General features: G+C 42.7%; 1 protein-coding gene across 2 annotated transcripts in view; it reads left to right on the top strand.

Annotated features, from left to right (window-relative positions):
* SATB2 (SATB homeobox 2) overlaps window positions 1-24,907 on the top strand; it is a 139,645-nt gene that overhangs the window by 57,782 nt on the left and 56,956 nt on the right. For both annotated transcript variants that reach the window (XM_040604809.1, XM_040604808.1), the window contains exons 4-6: window positions 4,895-5,021; window positions 7,164-7,287; window positions 12,908-13,010. In XM_040604809.1, the coding sequence (XP_040460743.1) occupies window positions 4,895-5,021; window positions 7,164-7,287; window positions 12,908-13,010 (354 nt within the window). The remainder of the gene's footprint in view (window positions 1-4,894; window positions 5,022-7,163; window positions 7,288-12,907; window positions 13,011-24,907) is intronic.

Here is a 24,907-nt window from a genome sequence, read left to right as displayed (position 1 = left end):
TCCTTCTCTTTCCCTCTCTGTACGTATTTGGGCAACTATTACTTGTGATTCATTTTGTAGCTGTTTCCAGAGAAGTGTTGAGGTGGGGGTGGCGAAGCTAATGGGAACTTCCAAAATGTCCTTTATTTGATCCCGTGACTAAATTTTAACCGTAGCAGATTAACATTTAAGTTGCATTAATTCTGCTTGACCTACTTACAAGTATCCACTGAAGGTGGTACTCAGGTATGCTCATCATTTGTGAAAGGTTAAATCAGGAGTGTTACCATGGGTGGGAGCAGGGGATAGCTGGGTGGTGAAAGGAGCCAGTGATAGCATGAGGCGTCTTCTGGTCCCGTTTGCTCTGTTTAGCTGCAAAAAGGAACTGGGAAAGTGCCCCATTCTAGGAGTTTGATTTTATAGGGGTGATGTATTGGAGTGTCCATGAGATGCCCCAGCAGTTCCCATGGGACTGTGCAGGTCAAAAATTAACTGTGCAGGTGACTGGGAGATGCAGGACCTGGAATTCGTTCTGTTTATGAGCAAGAAGTGTCATAGCTGGGCTGTCAGATGTGTGAATGTGTTTTCCAAACCCCAGGTGTGGCATTCTTAGAATGAGCGTGCTGTATGACTGTCTTTCTGTTCACAAAGACACACGAGGCTTCTAGCCCTTACAGGTAAATAATTTGCTGGGACAATACAAGCTACATAATAGTGAAAAGGGTTTGCCATCTTAGCTGTATTTTTCTAGGAAAGCAGCTTTTTGCCTTTTGCTGTTGTTATGCTCCTGATTAACATGGTAATTCTAGAAGCCTGCTTCAGCTCCAACCTTGGATCTGTTCAGTTCACATTTCACTAGGGTGAAGTCCCAGCAGTAACCCCAGTGCTTTGGATGCATCGCTCTTTCAGGCGATACTGTACAATAAAGGTTGTGAAGATCCTGTGAAAAGTTCTGCTAGGTATGGAGGTCAGCCACGATTAGTACGCTCAACGTATTGTTCTGCTCTGCCTTGTGTAGCTACTACTTCCTTCAGCTCCAAAGGAGCTGCATTTTAAATGAAACTAAATTGAAAGCCCTCTGGCGGGGTGGCGCATCACTGGCCTGGGTGGAACGACAGCAGCAATTGGCAGTGGTTGCTACATGTGAATCCGATGCTCAAGCTCACGGATGTTTGCTGCTTGTATGTTCTGGCGTTCCTGTGGGTAAAGGGTGTTACGCAAATTTTAAGCTAGGTAACTGTCTCTTTTTCCCCTGTCTGCGTTTTGATGAAACCAAAGATTAAACTTAATAAAAGATCTGTCTGTAGAAGGACATGCCATTCAAGAACCAACAGGCAGTGTGGATAGAGAATCTCTTCTAAAACACGTTTTGGAAGGAAAAAAAAAGTCTTTTGAGAAAACTGTTTGGTCTGTTTATTGTCTTTAAGTGACTAACTGGCCTGGGCTGCGTTGAGCCGTTTCTAGATGAGTTCTTGAGAACTGTTCTAGTGTATGGCCAGTTCTTGAATGTGTGCAAGCTTTGAAATCTGTTGAACTTCCCCTTCAAAAAACTCTTACAGGAAAAAGAGTCCCAAAGGATCATTGATACAGGCATGAGAACTGGACTCATTAACAGAAGAGTTTTGTGAACTCACGAAAGATGTGCTCTCAGATTTCCTGAGCAGTCTGATCTGCTCCGTGTTATCCACAGATAATTTTGAGAAGGTCTGGAGCTGACTGAGGAGTGATATTCCTGGAGCAGTAGTATATTCGTTAGTAAGACAGTGACCTTTGCTCATTCCTGTCCCCACTCGTAGCTCTCAGCTGTGCTGGGATAGAAGCTCGGCCGGGCCGCTCCCAGCCATTCCTTCAAAGGCCTGAGCTGCACCTTTCGGAGTCAGTGAGAGGAACAATAAAAAAAGTGTATGTGGAAGTGACCCCTTGCTACCAGGCTGTTCTCATCGTGGGGTTGCTGTTACACTAGGAATACGCGGTCCTGGATGAGAAGGGACCTTTTTAGGGGGAAAATTTTGGTCCCCTCGCAGTTTTCCGAGGAATCATTTGGAGATGTCTGCTAGCGTGCAGAGAGCATGTTTGGTTTGCTCACCAAGGTGGCCCCGGTGCAGCCAAGAGTTGTCTTAAGTACAGTGTCAGTGCCATGAAATAAACCACCTGCGGAGTCTGCTGAGGAGCTGGATGGAAACCATGGCTTCTGGCTATCGCTTGGACCAGCTTAATGTGCTCTGGAAAAAAAATTCACACATCATATCACAGCGGCTGAAAAAATAGCGTACATCAGCAGTGCTGTAACACAGAGTAAAGGACTCGCAGCAGGTGTTAACGTGCAGAGGCACGGAACATTATGGTAACACCTGTGTTTGAATAAATCCAGCCAAAACAATTTCCTCTCCAGTTGTAGAGGAGGATTAAAAAAAACCCAAAAAACAACAAAACAAAAAACTACCTGACTTCCAGTAGTAGCAGACATTTCCTGTAAAGCAATTTGCATAGTATTTCCCATGGTGCACTCTGGCCGCACTGTGGTTTTTCTCTTTAAACTTTCTTAGTTTGGGGACACCTTTGGTAACTTCAGTGACCCCTGACCGTCTCTTTGTCTCTCGCCAGCTTTGCCAGGCCTGAGCAGTTGCAGATGGTGTGCTCTCTGAGTGCTTTCCTTAATTGAATGAAAAATAAAGCCTCTTGTAAAATATTACCAATTTAGATGTGACTTATGGGGCACATATGATGCTTATTTTTTCAATTACATGAAAACTTGGCATGGTTAAACATAGGAAGCCAAGTGTTCTGTGAAGCTGGTATAGATTTCTGGATTTTTAGGTGATTTTGCTTTAAATTATTATATAGCAGAAGGGGGTGAAGAAAGTCAGCAGCTAAACTGTGTTTTCCCAGCATGTATTTCACTCAGTGGACCCTTGATGCTCATTTCATGACTAATATATGCTGTACTATATGCATTTCTTGTTGTCACCAGAGATAACATTAAGTAAACTATCCCCTTAAGAAAAACAGCTTTTCTTGGCAAGTGGAATATGACTCAAGGAGCCAGCACTGCAGACATACGGTGCTGTGAATGAGTGCTGTGTGTTACTCTACTGGATCTGAGTCCAGGCACTATTTATACTGCAGCATATTCAGCACCAGATTGTTAAAACTTAATACTGAAACAGTGCATCATTTAAATGTTTTTGTTCTGTTTATGTCCCATTTTCAAGCATTGGATATCAAGCGCCACTCACTAACTTTTTGTTTCATTTGGACAAGATCTCCCCTTGCCAAAAGCTTTCTAATCTGCTCTTGAAATACTACCCCATCTTTACTGGCATGTTACAGTGAAACTTTGTGCTGCTGGGGATGAAGTAGGTTGCTTCCAGCTTATTTCAGTGTGTGGTAGAATACCTTGCAAAGCGATACATCAATGGTAAATGCCGAGATTTAAGTGCTGCAGAAAAGGAGTTGTACTAGAATTATTTCCTTTTCAGCCTGTGTAGGAATGGGGGAACAAATACTCCATAGCAGGTATTTCATGGGCTCATAAGCATTGTGTTCTGTTACTGTGTCTGTGCAAGAAGCTTTGTTTCACTGTTTCAGAGGTGGTATTTATTTTACAATCATGTTTGGGAGATCAGGATAAAAGGCTTTTACCATTTATTTCAGTTTGATTAGCTCCAGAGCTGGTGGAGAACTGCGAGTAGAAAGAGAGGACAGGGTTGAAGTTTCTTGGCATCGCAGCATCCTTCTGGATACCCAAGGGGGGTTCCTGGAGCTCGGGTTATCACAGAAGAAATAGTTTTCTCATGTATTAGTATTTCTGGCAGTAGAGTTCACAGATGGTCTTTTTGAAGATCAAAACGTATATAAGCAGACCTCAGAAGGCATCAGTTTAAATAGGAGAAAAGGTGATTGGAGTCTTGTAGGGCTGTGCTGAGAATAGTTGCATGAGCAGAAGAGTGGGGCAGCAGGAACCCAGTGGAGGATGGAGTAAAAGCAGCAGTTGCGATAGTGCAGAGCAAGGCAGGACTGCTTTGCTCTCCTGTAAGATGGCACTGTGGCTTTCTTTGTTTGGCCTCTTCCTGGAAGTCATTCCTGGGTATTAGTCATTGTTTTTGGTGTGGGTGGGCCCTCTGCAATTGTCTAAACAGAAATAATACCTCTGCACCAAATGGTTTGCCATCAATTTTACAGTCTTTGTGACAAGCTCATCCAGAAGAGGTGATGATCCCTCTTGAATGAACAGAAGCAGAAATAGAACTTACACCATTCTCCCCTGTCCCCAGAATGCTATTTTGGATCTGCGGTCAGCAGCTTGCAGTTGTTTGGGTTTTGGTTGTTTTTTTGTTTTGTTTTGTTTTGGGTTTTTGTTTTTTGGTTTGGTTTTTTTTTTTTTTTTTTCCACAAAGGCAGACAACTGTCTGCATAGTGCAACTTGTAGCTGGGAGTGAACTCTTCCTACTTGGTGGGTTTCCAGTGCCATCCATCCACACTGGGAATCATACCATGCTTAGATTGTAACTGTGTGATAAAAGCCCACACATAAGAATTTTCCTGTTCAAGTCAAAACTAATGCATTTATTCACTGAAGGGTTTTGTAGACTGTAAAATCAGGACTATAGAGTATTTAAAGCTTGTCCTAACTTAGAGAACGACGCTTTGGTAGGATGATGAAAGATGTGAAGGGAGGAAACCTCCTGTGCTTCCTTGAAGTAATTTAAGAGCCAGCAATTCTCTGCTAAGAATTTAAAATCTATTCCTACTCTTTCCTATTGTTTGATTCAGGAGTCAGTACAACACATCTTTCTGAGCAAGACTGCAAAAAACCTCTAGGCAGATCTCAAATCTAGTGAACAGACGAGCTTATCAAAGGGTTTATTAAGTGGCCGGTAAAATACAGAGTATAATTTTTTTGTTTTCTTTTCAGGAATAATCAAGCTTGGGAGGTGGAATCCCCTCCCTCTCAGTTATGTGACTGACGCACCAGATGCGACAGTAGCCGACATGCTACAAGATGTCTATCATGTTGTGACATTGAAAATCCAATTACAAAGGTGGGTGTTTCTGAACATCTGTCCTCCTCTATTCTCTGAGCTGCTCGGTCGATTACAGCATTACTACAGAGATTAGCACATCCTGTCTTCATTAATTTCTGGTCTTTTGATGAAATGAAAAGAAAAACGAAGAGAAGGTTGGGTCACCTGGCAGCTCTTTGGTGCATCTTGCAACTGGTTTCTGAAGTAGCAATGTGGTAGTGAAGAGGGGAGGGGCAGAAACTCAAATCGGGTGAAGACACAGGGCCTTTAAGGCAGACCTTTCCACAGTCCCTGATTTAATGGATTATCGGGCCTTATTGTGTTCAAAAAATAAACTCCTTGCCTTTTTCCAGGGGCTGCATTGTGATAATAATCCAGGTCTTATGCTGCTGGTTGCTGAGATGGGGAGAAGGGGAGTTTTTTGACTTTCCTTTTTTCTCCAGCAGTCTTCCCAGCGAAAAGGCAAGCTGATGGGGAAGGGATGTATTACTGCAGCTCCATTTGGCATTTGGAAAATACTTTTCCTTCCCTGAATGCTAGTTCTGATTAGCAAAGCAAAAGCTGCTGACACTTTTATACTTAATTGCCTCGCCCCCTCCCCCGGCTCATTTTTTCTCCCCCTTTCTCTCTGTTGGCCTTCAAATGAGTCCTCACATAGCTCCTGATGTCTGCGTAAGGAGTTGCAGCAGGTCCCTGGCAGTGCATGGCATGCTTTAGACCTGCTGGTAAACCTACATTGCACAGTCTGCTGTAGCTCTGTGGCCAGGACACGTGGGAGGAAAGAGGCAAAAAATAACAGACAGCCTAGAAGAATTTGCCTACAATTCTTTGAAGCTCAGCTGGAACAGAAGAGGGGTCCAGTGGGACATGTGTGTATCCTTTGGTGGCAGGTCCATACCCTCCAACTGTGCAGTGCAATTTGGAATTTGGAAGCAGTAGGTGCCTTGCTGACGTTAACCTTCCAAACAGCAACATTTCTTTCCGTTATATCTCTGATGGGACTTAGGGTTCCCAGTTCCCACTAACAGACCTTTCCTTGGTTTTATACTCTGTTGTCATTTCTCAGCTAGACTCCATCTCTGTAGCATAGTTGTAAAAGCATGTAGAGCCTGTAGCCGCTATAACACTGGAGTGCAGTAACTCACCTCCTCAGAAGTATGAGCGACCAGGAGTCCCTCTAGCCTCTTGTCATCTCTGCCTTGCCGGAGGGTATTATCCCAAGAGCAAGGTCTCCTTCTTTATCTTCAAAGTGCTTGAACGCCTGGATGTCATGTAAATAGAAGATAGCCTGTGACTTTGAGATAAAGATGGTCATTGACTACTTGAACTCCCAAGTGGCTGAACTTCTGGCTCTGAGGGTAAAGCCAGGCTACATAGGCAGAAGGCAGAACCACGTCAGAGGTGGATTGGAGAGCATGCATTAAGTCTCTCAAGCATGAATAGCAATGACAAGCTTCTCCCAACTTTCTGATGTGCTTCTCAGGTCTGTCCCCATGTATGTAGCCACAGACCGTAAGCTTGTTAAATTGAGGGAGGCACAAGTCACATGAAGACCAAAGCTTCACTACATATGCAGTTCTTGTAGAATGAAAGTGAGAATGAACTACATGTGACAGATGTTGGGCATATGGCTTAATGTGTTTCTGAAAGGCTCTTGGATACTTCGGCGATGAGGGAAGTATAACAACCCGTATGAAATGAAATTAGTTTTTCAAAGCCTTACCTTCAGACAGTGAGGGCCCTTACCGTTCAGGGGTTTTGTTAGTGACAGTGTGGCATAGATGTTTATCTTTCTGTCCCAGCAGGAGTATCTTTCTCTGTCTGAGGAGGATGGCTTTATCCAGCCATTTCTGGGGCTTGCTTTACGCAGTTTCTTTGCTCTGCACCAGGCCCCAGCGGGAATGGTTATGCACACACATAATACTGTAGCAGGATTAGCTGCTTCTGCTATGTACTGGCATTCTTTTAGTTGAATTACACATCTTCGGGGAGTCGAGCTTGCTGGGGAGGGCAAAGAGGCAAGAAATACCTTGATGGGCTGGCTAAGCAGGAAACTCCAAGGTTGTGCTTGCTGCTTAAAGATCTATAGCGCTTGTACATGAAGAGTAAGAATCTGTGAAGGTGACGTTTCTATCCACTTTTTGTTTTCTGTTTTAACAGTTGTTCAAAGTTGGAAGACTTGCCAGCAGAGCAGTGGAACCACGCCACAGTTCGCAATGCCTTAAAGGAACTGCTCAAAGAGATGAATCAGAGCACATTAGCCAAAGAATGCCCTCTCTCACAGGTCAGTGTTTTCAACAGGCTTAGGGAGAGCCAGATTTACAAGATCTAAAGTTCATATTTGTTCAGTAAAGGCCTTAGACTATAAAATTCCATAAATGCCAAATCAATTTCTTGTTTTCTTTTGAAAGGAGAAATCCTAATATGAAAAAGAGTATCTTTATACCTTGTTTTCTCCGTGGGTTGCTAGGTGGAAATTATGAATGAATTGGTTGGGTTTTACCCTGCTGTTCAGAGAGATGTAAATTCTTTTAGATCTTTGTGTGAACCTTTTGCAGTAGGACTAATGATCCTCAAATGCAAGATGTGAGCGGCTTCTTCCCACTAGCAGAGGGCTGCCTCCCCCACTAACCCATAGGTAGCTCTCGTCAGCCTCCAACTATGATAAAAAGTATGCTGTTTGTTTTCCAAACAGCTGTGCCCCAATTTCTAGGGAACAGCAACAAAAAGTGTGTATGTAATTGTGTTAAAAAAAGAACAAAACCCGAGTTTCATTCTCCATGACTGCTTTCTTTATAAACGTCAGTGATGCCACGTCTAAGACACAGGTTCCTATGGATATCATGAGCTCTATTTGTACTTCAGATTGTCGTAGTGAGAGTCATAAAATTTTCATGACTGAGTCCTCCTTGCATCTCAGAAAAAAAACCAGAAAGCACTGTCGTGGTCTAACCCCGGCCCCAGCCAAGCCCCCCGCAGCCGCTCGCTCATCCCCCCTTGGTGGGGCGGGGGAGAGAATCGGAGGGGTCAGAGCGAGGGAACTCCTGGGCTGAGATAAAGACAGTTTAACAGGTAAAGCGAGAGCCGCGCGCGCCAGCAAAGCAAAACGCGGAATTCGTTGCCCCCTCCCCAGGGGCAGGCAGGTGCTCAGCCGCCCCCAGCACAGCAGGGCTCCGTCACCCCCGTGGCTTGGGAAGACAAACGCCGTCACTCGGAGCGTCCCCCCTTCCTCCTCCTTCCCCCGGCCCCTGTGCTGAGCGTGGCGTTCTGTGGTCTGGAATATCCCTTTGGCCAGTTGGGGCCAGCTGTCCTGGCAGTGTCCGCCCACCCCCCAGCTAACTCCCTGTGCCCCCCCACCGCCCCCAACTAACTCCCTGTGCCCCCCCACCCCCCACCCCCAACTAACTCCCTGTGCCCCCCCACCGCCCCCAACTAACTCCCTGTGCCCCCCCACCCCCCCCCAACTAACTCCCTGTGCCCCCCCCACCCCCCCAACTAACTCCCTGTGCCCCCCCACCCCCCCTAACTAACTCCCTGTGCCCCCCCCCCCCCAACTAACTCCCTGTGCCCCCCAGCCCTCTCGCTGGCAGGGCCTGAGAAGCTGAGGAGCCCTTGGCTTAGTGTAAACATCGCCCAGCAGCAACTGAAACCAGCGGTGTGTTACCAGCATTCTCACACCAAATCCAAACGCAGCAGGGCAGCAGCGACTGAGAAGAAAATTAACTCTATCCCAGCCAAAAGCAGGATAAGCACCCAGACCAAGTAACTTTGCTAGGAGTGGAAAATACCTTGCCTTTTAAAAACTTCATTAGAATCATACGTTAATCTGTCAATTGTATCTTTAAGAAGTCAAAACATCAGTAATCACTGCTTGGTAAAAATCCGTTGCTTTACTAGCCTGTACCCAACATTTTTTCTCTGATCTTGCCTGTCTTGCATTACACTGTATGCTTATCCTGCAATTCATGATTCAAAGCCTCTGTGAATCAAGGGAATTCTTTCTGCGTATAGCCACCGCAATTTTGCCTCACCGTGTTATGATTACAACTGTAGAGAAGGCACAGAGGTGAGATACAGAGCAGAATTTAGGTCTTTGCATTTGGTAGGAATCACGTTACTAACCACACTAATCACCTTCATTAGCCATGTGGAGTCTGCAGAACTAAAAGGCATGGAAAAGCTGTGAGGAAAAGACATGTAACTTGCCTTGTTTACTAAAGGTGTAGCAGTGAGTCTAGGTGTGCACAAAGCGTGTGTCGAACACAAGTATTTTTCTTTTCACACAGTTTAAGTGTAATTTCTTTAAATATAATTATCTGTGGAATCTGGTCAGCTAATGATTGCAGCATATGGTTGTCTCTGCCCAGTGCTCTTCAATATCCAGTATATTAAACTGCACATCATTTCATACGCAGAATTCATTTGTTGTCTGGGTCTTTTTCTTCCCACTTGAGTTTCAGAGCCTACCAGGCGGAAATGCTGCCGTTGGTTTACTCCTAAGCTTAAGTAGTTAACTCCTAAAACTACTTAAATTACTGATGGCAGAACTCTAGCAGCAAAAATCCTTGCCCCAGCATTTATTTAGTGGACAAAGGTAAAAGGAGATCCTTCTGTAGAAAATTGAGCTTGCTTACTTTTAAGCACAGGTGTAAGGGACTTGGAGTAGTGACTAACCCTTGAACCGGGACTGCAAGAATGCAGCTTGTATTACTATTATTGCTGTTGTTGTTATCATCGTCATCGACATAAAAAGTTTCAGTCTCTTGTTTTGGCTCACAAAGAGCAGAAGATACAATGAAAGGTTGTATAGGAGCTGTCTATTATCATCATCTGAATATGCCTCTAATACAATTCCTTCTCCCAAATCAGTTTTAAAAAAATACTGTGCCAAATGTGAAATGTCATTACAACCCCCTTGTGGTTAATATATTATTGACAGCAGCAAATTGCAGAGCGGTCTCTTAGGAGTCAAACTGCAGAGTAAATGCTGCTGTTTATTAATGTGTTCGCAGTGCCTCAAGTACAGAAGTGGAGAGGGGCAGCGCAGGGAGCTCTTGCTCCCACCAGTGACGGTGCTCCATCTCTGGTTCTCGGTGCCCGAGCTCTCCATGCAGCCCAGATGGGGATTCTGATTGCCACTAATGGGAAATGTAATCACTCACTTTGATTTAAAATTGTTATGTGTTTTTTTTCCTGCTAGGTGTATTGTGTGGCTACAGCTTAGCTATTCTTAGCATACAGCTCTTGTTCAAACAAATAAATCCCAGTTAACCAAGCTGGGAGGAAGGAGGGTAGATAGGGTGGGCGTGTGTGGCAGAAAGAAATCCAATCATTTCAGTATTTCCATCTTTGCATAGAGACCTCTGTCTTTCCTGTATATTGCATAACTCATTTCAGCATTTTGTCTCTTTGCTGGAGTAGAATTTCTTGTGATGTGAGCACGTCTCATATTTTTCTCCTTGAATTTACTGCACCGGATTTTCATTGTGTGGATATTTCTTAGCTCCTGCTCTAAGTAGTTTTCATTCCACATGGCTGTCATGGCCACAGGCTTACCAAACTGTATCCGCTACTTCATATAATCTGTTCCTTTCTTAAGGATTTTCCCAGGAATAATATGCATTATTTAGAAATTTGCAATTAGTCAGTGTTTTTCCCCTCACTCTGTTCCGCATGGATATTTCTTTTCTGCAGACTTACCAAGATTCCTAGCAGGAATACCCTAGGGTTCCTTTACATTTAATAGTGAGGATATGTAGTTTGAAAGTTGTTATGGTTCTTTCCCCGCTCTACTGTCATGCGGTTGAAGAGAATCTGTCCTGGGATTTGTCACCAGTGGTTGATTTACTCTTTGATTTTACTATTTAGTTTAAGCTTTGCTTTCTCAGATAAAGGTTACTGGGTTAATGTATTCTCTGATATTTAATAGCCCTACAGTTTCAGTAGTGTCAATTTGTTGTAGAGCTAGAGGATTTGGTGGAGCAAAAAAAGACAGGGAAACCCCAAACTGGTATGTAGACAGAGCTGAACTATTTCTGCACCCTTTCTTAGTGGCTGGAAATTTAACTAAGGTGCCACTAAACCCACCCAAGTTAGCTCAGCTCAAATTTGCTCAAAATCTTTCCTTAGCAAAGGCTATCTCTGTGTCAGGCTTTCAGAATACTATTGCTCGTTAAAATGACTTAGAGCAAGGGAGGATTTATGGGTAGGGAATTGCTGCTGGCTGCCACAATGCTAGGTTTATGTCTCAAAATATTGATTTTAATTAGAAAATTGAATCTCATTTTTAGACATTGAAGCTGCTGCTTAAAAAAGGTCTTACTTGATACAGCCTTTAGACTCTACTGCAGTGCACCATAGCAGCCTTCGAGTGGAAAAGTTAAAGCAAAAAGGCAGAAGATCCTCTTTACTGAAAGTGGAATTACCTGTTGAAGACTGACATGAATCTGTACCACCCAGTTATCTGAAGTCTCTCAGTTTTGCTCACATTTTTTTAAGTCGCCAAAAGTCAGGAGCAGCTGCAGTCCTGTGATTCTGCAGTGAATTGGGTAGGCTGGATAAAACTGGAAGAGGGAGATGTTCTTGTTTTTAAAGCATTGTTAAAATTGAGTCAGCCAGTGTAAGCCTTGTAGCTTTCCAGAGGTGGCCAAGATGCCTTTTTGCACAAGAGCCTGCAGGAGCTGATGGGCTAGAGCTTGAACTGACCAAAGGTAAATAGCTTGTTTGATCATCCTCGTGCTCTCATCCCAGTGGAGAAGGGTCACACAATGTGCCAGGGCCTTTTCGGAGCTTTAATGTAAGTGAGGAAGGAGAGCAGAAGGAAAGTGCGGTTTCTGGAGAAGGCGCATTGGCCTAACACGGTGTTAGTGGTGGTGTTAGATTGCATTTTCTTGCTGGGAAGGGTTTGACCCTGGAAGAGTTCAGGGTGGGGGAGAGGAAGGCAAAGTGTTGTTGTTAAAAAAGGTACCTCCTCTATAGGGTGGATGAAGGGAGGGCGGAAAAAAAATAGAAAGGAAGAACTACCCGTAACCAGGCTCTTTCCCACCCTATGGGCAGAAGCAGCCCAGATATTAAGTGTCATTTTTATGGATATCAGGTGCTGCAAAACAGCTCTGCACCTCTCTGCTTTAGTTCGCTTGTATGTACTAAGAGTTGCTCAGAGGGAATTCGCAAGGCAGGAGGGTTAAGCAGGTGATATTTCAGTTTTGTTGAGCTTTTCTGTGGGTTTTGGCTGTTCTGTATTGTACTCTATGTAGTTCCCATTGCTCAGAATGGTACTCTCAGTTTCTTTTCTGGGTGATTTTTCACACAAGGGTTAGTCACACATTTCTATAAGTTACCTTAATTTAACTTATTTGCTTAACTGTTGTTCTGCAGTGAGTAGCACGGATGTTCTCCAGTTCTTGGCTGTGTGGTCTTGCACATTTGGAAGCAGAACAGACACATCTGAAAAGCGTTATTTGGATTATGCATGCTGCAGCATCTAATCTTACCTTTAGGATCTGGTTCCTAAATTATGCTTGTTCTTACCTGGGCGCAGTGAGCATGTGTTCCCCAGCATGGCACTGCCTGTTGTTACGGAACTGAGGTTTAGATATTGTAATACCAAGTACAAAGTAAAGTAGAACTGCCCTCCCCAGCTTGAGCTGCAGGTCTCAACCTAAGTTCTGTGTCTTTTTTGCGTTATTATGAAAAATAGTAGTAATTATTTTTAAATTTGTATTATGACTGGGAATTTAGAATGGAGAATAAAACTAAATTTTTGTACTCATCAGACACTTCGTTTGGTTTTGAAGTCAGCTGGATTCATTGTGCACTTGCATGTTATTCACTTTCCCTGGAAAAGTTCTGTAATTGTGGGAGATACTTTAAAATACTTTTTTTCTTTCTTTCTGTACTTCCAGAGTATGATTTCATCCATTGTAAATAGCACATACTATGCCAATGTGTCAGCAACGAAGTGCCAGGAGTTTGGGAGATGGTACAAAAAGTACAAGAAGATTAAAGGTAAATTGATTTTTTCTTTCTAAGAAAGAAAAACTTAACTTTCGAAGTTCTTGAGGTTCTGCTGACAGTTTGAGATTATTTGCTTTAAGTAAAAGTGATAATAAGGTGTAATAATATTAGTGAATTTGCCCACAAAGAGGGCACAGTCACAGCACATTTGAAAATAAATCTGATACTTCACAAACAAGGCTGGCATGAAAACACAGGCCACTTAAAACATGCTTAAAATATCCCATTTAGCTGTGCTGAAAGACCAACTGTGTTTTGAATTAAGCTAAAACATTTTAGAAAAAAAATAATGTTCTCATATCTCAGGATTTAGGAGTTAAATTGCTATGTAGATTATCTTAGTTGCATTTTATTCATGCAAGCTAAAAACCATCTAAGTTACATGTACCCTTGCTCTGTTTTCAGTACTGCAAAGTGTACTGGCATTCCTGCTGTGTTTTATCATGTGGAATCTGGATACCAATAGAGGATTTAATATGTGATTGTTAAGAGACATTGCTAAATAATAAGGTGCTTATTTTTTTTCTTCTACAGTGACATTGTATTAGTTTGTTAGCAGTGAATGCCTGAGGCAGTAAAATTATTTTTTTTTCTACCTAAATGGATCCCACTCTCACCACTGGAATGTCCGATCAACTTCTAGTAGTGCGTGTAGTGATGTTACAAGCATCTGTCATGCGTAGTCTGTTCTTTTATTCATCCTTCCCTTTGGAAAGAGGGCTTGGGTGTGTACTGGGCCACTTGTTTTGGTAGGTTTTTTGTTTTAAAACGCACGTGTGCTTCCAGCAGGAGTTTGGGGATAGCCAAAAGATTTTCCCACAATGCCAGCTGGCTCTTCTCTCTCCAAAAGTCCATCAGCCTTGGAGATTAGCTGTATTCTGTGACAGGTTTTTTCATAGCTCTTTTCCCAGTTATACCACTGAGGGGAAGTTTCATTGTCTGAAAGAAGACGTAGGCTATTTTTGTTGTTTCTGCCTGTGATCCTTTCAGCAGCCAGGAAAATTGTAACAGGATTCACAAGCATTATGCAGAAATAGGATAATGTCCTGTCCTTCTTGAGAAGCCATTGTATTTATAGTTGCATGGAGATTAGCATCTTTCAAAAAGTGCATACCTTCTTTTTCTCTTGAAAGGCTGGCATACGTGAGCTGTGGAAGGTTGCTTGTTTAGCTTCCATCAGGCAGACTAGAAATCTGCGTAATACGACAAAGAGACTGCTGCTTGAGTTAGGAACACATGAAACAAAATTGCATAAAATACCAATAGAAGTTCTGAGGCATCTAGTTTTCCTCTGCATGCCTGGTTTGTGTGGAGCATACCTGTAAGACACTCAGCCCGGGGCTTTGCAGTGATTAGGTTTTTGCTATGGGGAAGAAAAAGAATGTGTTATGGTAAAATAATATGTGGAAGGAAGATGGTTCAGGCAGAAGTTGAAGTGACAATGCAGATGAGGAAATGGAGGTGTTGCTTTTCATCTACTAAAATGGTTTAGGCTTGAAGTAAAAACATCGATTGGACATTTTAGTACATGGTTACCCTCATGCCAAAAAAACAGTAGTTTGTTCTCTCTCTAAATTGCTGTTGTGTGACTCAAAGTGTTTCTTTTCTCTAAATGGTGTCTCTTAATAAAAGAATTTTGTTTGAAGTGCTCTAACATATCCTCTTGTGTAAAAAACAATCAAAAGGAATCAAACAGCTTCAAGGTCACCACCGTTCACTATTACTTGCAGTTCTAGGAGAACAGAGGCAGGCTTCCTCCCTGTCCTGTCTCCCCCCTTCTTTTTTTACCGAACTGGGCAAAGGTGCCAGTTGCAGAGGCACTGGAAGCCCTTGTAGTGTCCTTAACTGTAGAGATGCCACTACAGTTTCTGAGTGTTTCTAGCACACTGCCATCTTCCACTTTCTTCCATTCTTAGAGCATTGAATTCTTTAAGCTCTTACTTTTTTCCTTAGTAAGTGCACAGTTAAATTGTTAAGTGCAGTAAAAGCAGAAAGAAACCTCAATCAAGAGGTCAAGGATCCAAACCTGAAGAGTTTGCCAGATAACTCCGTATCTGTGCTATTCAGGGAGACACAACCAGTTGTTGCTGTTTGGAAGTGTATGTATGTATTAGTAGGGGGAGAAAAAGGAAGGTTAAGGTATGTGTGAAGTAAACACAAGCTGCTATAAAGCAGTTCAAGTAGTGTTGATTCATCAACCATACCAATGGGAGAGAAAACAAAGAGTCTATGGCAGGTACAGTGGTGCATGGAGAATAAACAGCCGTGCAATTGCAGGGCAGTAACCTAAACCCCCTGGAAACGGGAAGACTCCTGCGCTTCTTTCAGTGGTTTCCATTTCTCATCATCTCTGTTTTCATGACGTTTTGTTTCTTATCTGTAGCCAGATAGTCCTACAGGACAGCTCAGTTAGTATGAAAAATCATTGACTTGAGTTACCTGCTTGGGTAATTACATGCTCCTTTAATAATAATAATTTAAAAAAAGGACTTAGATTTTCCATGAGGGTGGATGGATGATGCAGCAATTCATTTTTCAGATTGTGATCTGGGTATATTGGGTTAAAGTATAGTTTAGAGTCTTTGGGTCCAGCACCCATATCCCTGTGTAACTAAAGCTGTTTATTAGAAAGTAAAAGCAAAAAAAAAATCACATAAGCTGTGGTAAATGCAAAATAGGAAGGGGCTTCAAAATAACTTTATTGACGTCGCAAACTAAACGCAGCCTACAGTGTTAAATGTGTTTCCTATTATCTGCTAATGTCTGTTTTAATAAAACAGTGGGAACTAAATGGTTGCTTCTTAATCAAAACCATGATTTCCTAAACATAAGCTATGTGATTCTGTTACAAATTGCCACATACAGATCTCCTAGGTCAAACTTTTTTCCTTTCTCATAGAAATAAATAAACGGTAAAATAGTTATACACTCTAGAAGATAAAAGTAATTACAGCTGAAGCCAGGCGAATATAAAAAGTTCTTGGGAAAAAAAAAAAAAGAAAAAAGAAACGCATGGGGTTGCCGAGTATATAGTTAATGTTTAAATAAATATAAGAAAGTGAACAATCAATAATTCGATATCATTAGCAACAGATGTAAAAGCTCTACACAAATGGAATTGTATCAGATCTCAAGTAAACATTCTCAGTTTGCATTCTGTTGAACTCACCGAAAAGACAGCTGAACTATTTATGCTTGTAATTCAAAAAAAGTTTTCAGTTAGTTCAGCTCAGCATGGTAATTTTGTCTTGTGTCAAGGCGATGCTAGAATAAATTTCTGCTTGAATTTTTTCTCCTATCCCGCCCCAGCCCCTTAAGGTTTTTAGACCTTCACAGTTTACTCAGCGGCACGAGACTAAGTATACAGACAGATTTGGGAACTGGCTGGTGTGAGTTTGGAGGCTTTTTGCTTCCTCCTGGCTCAGAGCCTACCACTTGGGATCCGTGCACGGGCATGAGTGAGTTTGTAACAGGATGTCTGCTCTTTGCAGTCTCCTTGGGATGCACATATACATTTGAAGGAGAGCTTATGTTAACACTGTTCTAATGGAAAATCTATAGTAGTGGGGAAACAAAAAGCTTACGGTTCTGTGACCTTTCTCTTCCCCCCTTGGATGTCTGTAATCATTTGGGGTGGTAATTAAGCCAATTAGTTTGTATTATAATTTTGTTCAGAATATGCACCGTGAGTGAACTCAGTATTACTACATGAGGCCTTTTTTCCCCACTCTTTTTATTTACTTTTTTCTTCTTCTTCTTTTTGAGGCTATGAGGCGTTTTAATACACAGTCGTGCATGCATGATGGTGTTTAAGTGTTTTTAAGCCTACCTGAATGAAGAATCAGAATTCCCCCTTTTTAATAAAGGTTACGTATTAATTGATGGCAACTGCACAGCCATGGCTTAGTCCAGGGGTTCTCCCGCTGTCCAGCCCAGTCCCACGGGGATACTCCTCTCAATCTGAGAACCATTCGTCTGCTTTCTCTAAATGCTGAACTTGCTGAAGCTGGGAGAAGGTACTCTCAAAATTTAGGATTTGAGTAATTGTTTAAAAGGCTTGCATTGGTTCTTAATTTGATGAACAAATGGATGCACAAACAAAAATAACACTTTGTAAGTTATGTTATACGTATATATTTGTAGTATGAATGGAGAGAAGCATTTCAGAACTTTGCCATGCAACTCAGATCATTGGCAAGGGGTCATACCTGTACCAGTTACCTACTCATTGCCCAGAGTTTTGGGTTTGTAGCATTCCAGATATTTTTTAGCTCTGTTTCTCGGTAGATATTTCACTTCTCAGTGTCGTGTTTTCTATTTTTATCAGAAGGACTATCACTGCATCAGAATTCTTTCACAACTGAAACTCTTAACTGGTGTGAATTTTTTTCTTTTTGCATGGTGACACAACTTAGCTTGGTGGGAGGAAGTTAGGAAGGCGAAGGGGAGGGATAAATACGTTGTGAACTTACAAATAAAAAGATGTATTTTCTTTGTCTGCATATTAAGAACATTTCACTTCTGCTCCTGCCGTCAGTGGCTGTCAAAATACAGCTTTCTGTGATGTGAGTTCTGAGACTGTGGCTGTCCCAAAGTTTTTGTGAAATGATGAGGCTTTTCAGTTTAAAGGAGGAGGGCTCAGTTATTTCTATTTCAGCAGATCAGGAATGTAAGAAAAAGCGTTAATGGCTTCCTTAAATTGAGAATCTGCTTTGGCTGCTCTTTGATTTTTCCAGTGTTAGTGATTTGTTGTTTGTGTGCTGTTTTATTCTTGAAAGTGTGTTTGCTTACTTCCCATAATGGATAGACAGAGCAATCTGTTTGTCTTATCATGTATTCTAGAGCCTGTTGCAGGTTGAGAGAGGTTAGGAACGGGATTCAGAAGGGCTCCCAGCTTGCTTATTTCCAGGCTGAAGGAACCTAGGATTGCAGCACGGTGATAATGCCAGTGTGAGTCTGGGGAAAATTGTCATTATGTGCTTTGAGGAATAGTTTTTAATTGTTCCTCAGAAGCAGATGTTGTGGAAGCCTCATGAAAAGGCACACCAGATCTTTTCCAAGGAATGTTTTTGACTTTTAAAAATACCCTATTTATCGGTACATGCAAGCGTATATCTCTCTCTGTAGACAGAAGGGTTTGTATATATGTATGTACATACATATATGCACATATAGATCTTGACATTTTACCTTTTGAACGAACAAGATTGAGGCAGAAATACTAAGTTTTTTAAGAAGAGATTATTCCATGTGTTGTTTGGCTGTTGGTTGCAGCACCAGTTAGGGTCATTCAGGTCAGCTGTGTGGCTCTTGACATGACTGTAATTTTTCCTTTGCTTACTTTTACACTCCAGACTGTGTATTTATTTCACTAAAAATAGGATTTTCCTCACTTTCTGAAGGCAACAGGAAAGAAAATAGCATCATTCGCAGGCAAGCTTTTCAGCATCTAGGTGACATACATGACCTGAAGATCATCTCTGACTCGTAGCCATCCCCTTTGTCTGCGGCCTGCTGTGCTGTTGTACGAGGAGAGGAGTTATTGGCTTCACTAATGAGGATAAAGGGGCATCTCTCTAGAAATACAAGTTTAAGGTTGTTAAGATCCGGCAAGAGTTATAGACCCCTTGACTGCTATTTTCCACACCCACATCAGCATTTCGTATTTCAGCATTGTCCCTGACGTTAAGTGCCAGTTGGGGGGATGTGTGCGTGTGTATTGTTACGAAACAATTTACCCACTGCAGTGCGTTCCAGGGGCGCTGTGGGCTGTGGCCCTCCTGGCTATTCTCTCTGTAAAGAGAATTAAAACACACCCTCTGGGTTTTTTTGTTTTGTTTTGTGTTTTGTTGTGTTTTTCTTTTTCCCCTACTTAAGCTTAACTTTTATCTAAAGTAAATGCATATATGACTTTCAACTTTGCATAATGTCTTTCATGCCTTCTGTCTGCTTTGGAGCAGTGACTCTCTCTCTTAATAGTATGTGTCGTGGCAGAAGGGTACGTGCAGTTAGCTGAGTGCCATCTCTTGCGCGTGCGAGTGGCTGGCGCTGCAGCCATCGCTGCTTCAGGGAACATACACCAGTACAGCAGAAGCTGGGAACCTGTCTCAAAAGAGAAACTGCCTAGCCACTTGTCCCATGCCTTGTCCCTGCTGTGCTGCGACATTATACCTTTTTTAATTAAGAGATACTCACCAAACCTGCTCAAATAATGTCGCTCAACTTCATGGTTTTAAAATGTGTCCTGTTCCAAGGACAGTGCTCTTCTCAGTGAGGACCGGTTGTGTGCTGAGGCTGGGACTTCTGCCCAGCCACCCTTGAATTTTTAGTAAAGAATGGTCATCTGTTTTCTAAAAAGAAAACACTTTTTTTAATCTGCAGAATTTATTTTCCTTGATATTTAAAAACATGTTTTTGTGTCCTGCCAAACAGCAACACGTTAGCTCAAAAAGAAAGGAGGTTTTGGAAAGTGAGCATCAGTGGAGATTAGATTGACACGGGAGGAAAACCTGAAGCTTAGGTACAGGCATAAGCTTTCCCGGTGTGAAAGCTGCAATATGGCTGTCCGTGATCCCATGGATGTCATGGAATACCTTGCTCTGAGAGCAGAATTGAATTCTGTTTACTCAAAGTATCTGAAGAGTTTGTATGTCTGCTGTGATGGTGTTTGTGTTCTGTCTCATTCCTTTCACCATCTCTGATGTTACAAGTCAGGAAGAAATGCATACGTGTCTCCTGGGGGGGTTGCACAAGGGATGGGGAGTTTAGTACTGAAACAGCAGGACAGGCTTCTGTCTGTCACAGTAGTTGGACAGAAAGGGAGATAATTTTATATCAGGTGAGAACATCAGTCAATCTACACCAGCACGCTCTGTGTTTCTGTTAGACAGTTCTGAGTGATGTTTGCCCTGCTTCTCCTTTTCCATTTCACCTGACCAATATCCATGCATTAGACAGGTGGTCACCGAAGCCCGTTTGACATGATGCTTTTCTCTGCCAGATGGATCTGACATGTCCTGTCTACAAATGATGTTAACGTGATTATGAAGAACTGAGATGATACTTTTATGTGCCCTCCTGAACCCGTACAGTAACCCCAAAATAATCTAAAAATAAGACAATAAGTTAAATTCTTCTCTTCTGCAAGCACCTTTGGTAGCAGTGCAGTCCAGGGAGAGCTGTGGGAGGAATGTGACTTGCTATGTTTAAGCAGAATTGACAGAAGACATGTTGGCGTGTCTGTGTCCCAAGGGATGACTTGGATCTAGTCTTCAGGACAAGGGAGGGAGAAGGCCAGCTGCACAGCGAGTCAGCGATGTTAGTACTCTGCGCTCAGTTCACCTGAAACCGATGCTGATCGAAGGCGTGCTTTTAAGGATGGTTCTTCTAAATACAAAAATAATGATTTGTGCTTTGGTGGGAACTGAACAATTTGCAACACAACAAAGAACAGACAATGGCCTTTCCTGTCTGTTTTCCATTAGGCTTGGATGAAGGCCTTTGCTACTCACAGCCGGCGGCCAAACCATTTCTGTATGTGCTCTATAGCTGTTTTGAGGTTATTTGCTACCCTGCAGGAGTAGAGGAAGGGAAAGGTTTTGAAAGTTACAGCTTCTTATCAAGTCTGCCTCTCCAGCCAACCTGTTTTTTCTCTGGTCCTGACTGCAGGAACAAATGGCCCAGGCAGAGATCAGTCGCTGAATGAAGTCAGTGAATGACTTTGGGTAAATAGGAAGTTTAGATGTTGAATGAAAATGAGACTCTTCAGACCAGCCCTTTGCACTGAAGTGGTTAAGTGGGCTGTGATTAAAAGAAATAAGTAATTATCCTAATTATAGATTAAAAGATACAGAATTACCACTTTAAAAGCTCCTCCTGTGCGCCGGAGTTGTTCCGTTATTTACAAAGTGGTAGCTGATAATTGTGTAGCATAAGCAAGAGGGCACCCTCTTGGTGTCGCGCAGCAGCCCTGTCTCCGCGAGGCAGCGGGTGGTACAGTGCCCGGGAGTGCTTCGTCCCCTGGGCATGGCTCCAGAGTCCAGGTCTTGCTCCAGTGAGTAGGATGGTGCTAAGCCAGGAGAAGCTGTGGGAACCTTTCTCTCTCGAGCGTAGCGCAGGGCACATCAGAGTTCACAGAGCTCTCCCTGCTTGGCCGTGACCACTGCTGGTAATGGCTTTTATGATCACCAGGTTTTAAATAATAAATGAAACAAAGCAGCACACTCTGGAACACTGGAGAACAGCCCTGGGTGGTGACATCCTGTCACAATTGAAGCATGGCAATTCTGCCGGCTAGTAACTTATTACAAAACGTTTCTTTACCAGCCCCTTCCTACTCTGGGGCGAAGTGCCTGTATGCCTGCGGGACTGAAAAGCTCAGGACTCGGTGGGCCATGGGTGCTGGTGGGTCCCCTGCGTCCCCGCTGCAGCGCGGTGCTGCGAGACATGTTACACTCTTGCTCTCGCTGCCGCATCCGTTATTGTGCATAGGAATTTGGTTTCCAGTGCTGTCAGTCAATTCCGTGCTGCTCATAAGCCCGAAATGCCCCACAGGCTGTTTGTCAGAATGTTCCTATTAACAACTCAGTGAAAATAAAGGGTGAGGGGAAGGGAAGGTGGAGAAATAAATCTTATTTTAAATCTTTTGAGCTGGTTTTATTTCAAATGGAAAGTTGCATGTGGACCACCCCAAGCTATTGTGCTGTGGACTGCGTCAGCTGCTCGACTGCGCAAGGAAGATTTGGGTAGAGGTTAAGAGCATCGCACAGGGGAAGGGTGCGCTGGAGTCCTTTTGTGCTGTATCCAGGAAGTTTCTAACTCAGTATGGAGTTGAAATACATTGACACACGTGGTAATCATTATAAGAAGAGAAAGGAACATTGAAATACGACAATTTGCTGCTCCCATTCTGGGGATTATGTTGGTTTCTGACTGTCTTGCAGAGGTACTGGTTGGGGGAGCGGGGGGCGGGTTATAGGGAAAATGAAGGGCAGATGCTATCCTGGAGTGCTCAAGAGCTGCTTGCTGAGCTTAGCACAGTACCTGTTGTCCAGATACCTTGCATCTGCCAACCTTGTGTATGGCTTTGGTAGGGTGGGTGGCTCTGAAATGCGACAGTGCCATTGTACTTGGTGTAAAAGAGCTCATCAAGCAAAGAGCTGCAGAATCGCGTAGCAGGCAGCGTGATGCAGGGAGAAGAGGGGAGTGCTGCTATGTCTTTTGCTGTGGTCATACCACAGATGGAGGTGGGTAACAGCCTCCTGAACCAGCTTTCGTTTAACCAGCACAGGCGTCACTAGCAGAGGGAAGTTTATCGGCAATACTTGAATGTAGACAGCACCCCAGTTTAAGGTCCTGCTGCTCTGTCTTCACTGCTTTGTATTCCAATATACTCAAGTACTAGCCAGTTGATACAGGACTACAAGAGCTGTGAATGTATCCCCACTTGGAGTGGAGCAAGAGCAAACAAGGGAAGGGTAAGGGAAGGACTGTAATGGGGTAGGAACGTGGAAAGTGGAGGATGCAAATGGAAAAACCCTGTCTGAGGAAGGGCTGAGGCAGAACACTGGTGTTGCAGCAGCTTTGTGGCTCCTGTATCCCTTTTTTCTTAGAGCATTCCTGGCAAGCTGCCCCCAGGGCAGTGCCAGTCTCCATCTCGGGGTTGTCTCAGGCTTGCTTCTGTCCAGCCCCACAGAGCCTTACCAATCCATAGCTACCAAGGAACAACAGGGAATCTGATATGGGCAATGTGTTAGAGAAGAAAAGAGTCTTGAGGAGTTGAGTAATGCACATTTTTTCCATCCAGTGTAACTGTTAGTGGTAACCTTTTATTATTGAAGTGGTTGAAGTGACTAGAATCTGGTTTGTTTATTGGGAGTATATGCGTGGCTATATAGTTTTGTGTGATCGAAAAAGGAAACTGATAATAAGGGAAAAAATACACCTATGGAAGCAGGTCAGGTGGTGTCTTTGTGTAATTGTAATTCCAAGTAGCACTGCAGAGATTAACAGCCTGGCAGCCTTTTCATCTTAAACTTTATTTTTATAGGGGTTTGTAACTTGGCACTAAAGTCAGGAGTGGGTGGAAACTTGGCAAATGTGGTTCAGCCCAGAAAGTGAATGTTATTTATATTTATTTCTCACCAAGTTTTCAAAAACACTTGGTTACTGTTTTTGTGTTATAACAAGTAGTAATTTGTTGGTTTCGGTGACTTATTCTCTGAGTGTTCCTTAAACTACAAAACAGATCAGAACTTATTTCAGCTCTTCTGAAACTCCTATTTGAAGGACTATAGATTTCTAGGGGTTTAAATGAAGACCAAAAGCAGTTCTTGTTGTGTTTTCCTGTAGCAGGATGCTCCAGTTATTTCATGTACACTGAGCAATGTTTTTGTTCTATTTACATCAGATTAATTCTGGACTGCCAAGTAGCTACTGCACCTTTGAATAATTACATTTGGTTTTGCTGGCAACTGTGTGTATTTACCGACATTACCCAGGTGCAGGCTTACTGCGGAGAGGCTGAGGAGGCAATAGTTAGTGTGGCCACGTGGGCTCTGAATTGTCCGTGTCGCAGGATGTGGTCTGGGGCTGTGTCAAAGTAGTCCCTCTTCCCCACTCCCCTGCCCGCACACGACATCTCTGTATCGACGCCAGCCCCATCCCTGGTATTAACACTGCTCGTATTTCACACTTCACCTTGATGTCATGTCCGTCCCTAAAGCCAGAGACTAGCGGTGTAGAGCTTTCTGTACCTGGCTTTCAGGGAGGCCTGCTGACATCATGGGCAGCAGCGTTTGAACAGGAATTCTCAGTATTTTCAGCAAACTGAAACACAGCATTATGTCTCTGGCAGCCCGTGAGTAACGTAGCAGAATGGTCATTTGCTGATGACGGTGTTTGTGTGTTGCATGCATGGCATTGCCTTTCGTAGTTGAAATATACTGCACAAAAAGCACTTAGTTGGGTTGAAACATTGGCTTTTGTGGGAGAATGGAATTAATAATTTTCTTAGAAATGCTTGATTTTTGTTTTAAAAGATTTGTTTAAAGATATTTTTTTTTATGGAAGGTTAAAGATGTTGTGGGTTTTTCCTTCAAAAGAATGGCAAGAGTGAGTTAGAAGAAAATCTTGGGTTCTAATTCACCTAGTTGTAAAATTCAGTCCTTGTGATGTTCCAGAATGGCAGCTCTGAAGATAGTAACTGTGTGTGTTTGTGTGTGTTCAGGGCATGACCCCCTCCCCAGTGAGAATTCAGCCCTCTCTGTCGGAGATTAGCTCTGGAAGGTGAAAAGAGCCGTCTTCCTATTTAGAAGGAGACGGAGAAAGTCATCAGTAAACTGTCATCCTGAGTATTAACTGTGTAAAGCTTCAAAGCTTTATATAGATTAAGTTTAAAAAAAGAGTTCAAATCCTTGTGCAGTTGTTAATCATTACACAAGTTATAATAGTATTATGGTATTTATGAAATGAATCCTATCTTGTTATTTGCTGAGAGCAATACAGGGATGAGGTAGTAGTTTTCTAGTTGTATGATACGCATCCCTAAAACTTTTTCATCAGATCACTATATAAATGCCTATGCATTTGCATGTAGTGAGGCTCGTGGAAACTGCAACGTACTGTAAAATGACTTCTGATTACTTAAAATTATCTAAGTAATAATTATATTTGTGTACTTTTTAAACTTCATATTGTATTTCAAGTACTACTTTTAAAGGAAGCTTAGTTTTGTAATATGTGTATTTAGTTTTGCAGTTACATGAAAGCTATTGCAATATCGCTGACATAGGAGATTTCAAAGGGACAGTATGTATCAGCTTATAAAACCACAATATATGCATTTTGTGTGTAGCATTTCATTTTTTGTAGCATGGTGTCACTTAGGG

Source organism: Falco naumanni, chromosome 8 (assembly GCF_017639655.2).
Source record: "Falco naumanni isolate bFalNau1 chromosome 8, bFalNau1.pat, whole genome shotgun sequence".
Classification (NCBI taxonomy): domain Eukaryota; kingdom Metazoa; phylum Chordata; class Aves; order Falconiformes; family Falconidae; genus Falco; species Falco naumanni.
The sequence above is the reverse complement of the archived record's forward strand: the minus strand, read 5'-3'. Positions and strand labels throughout refer to the sequence as shown.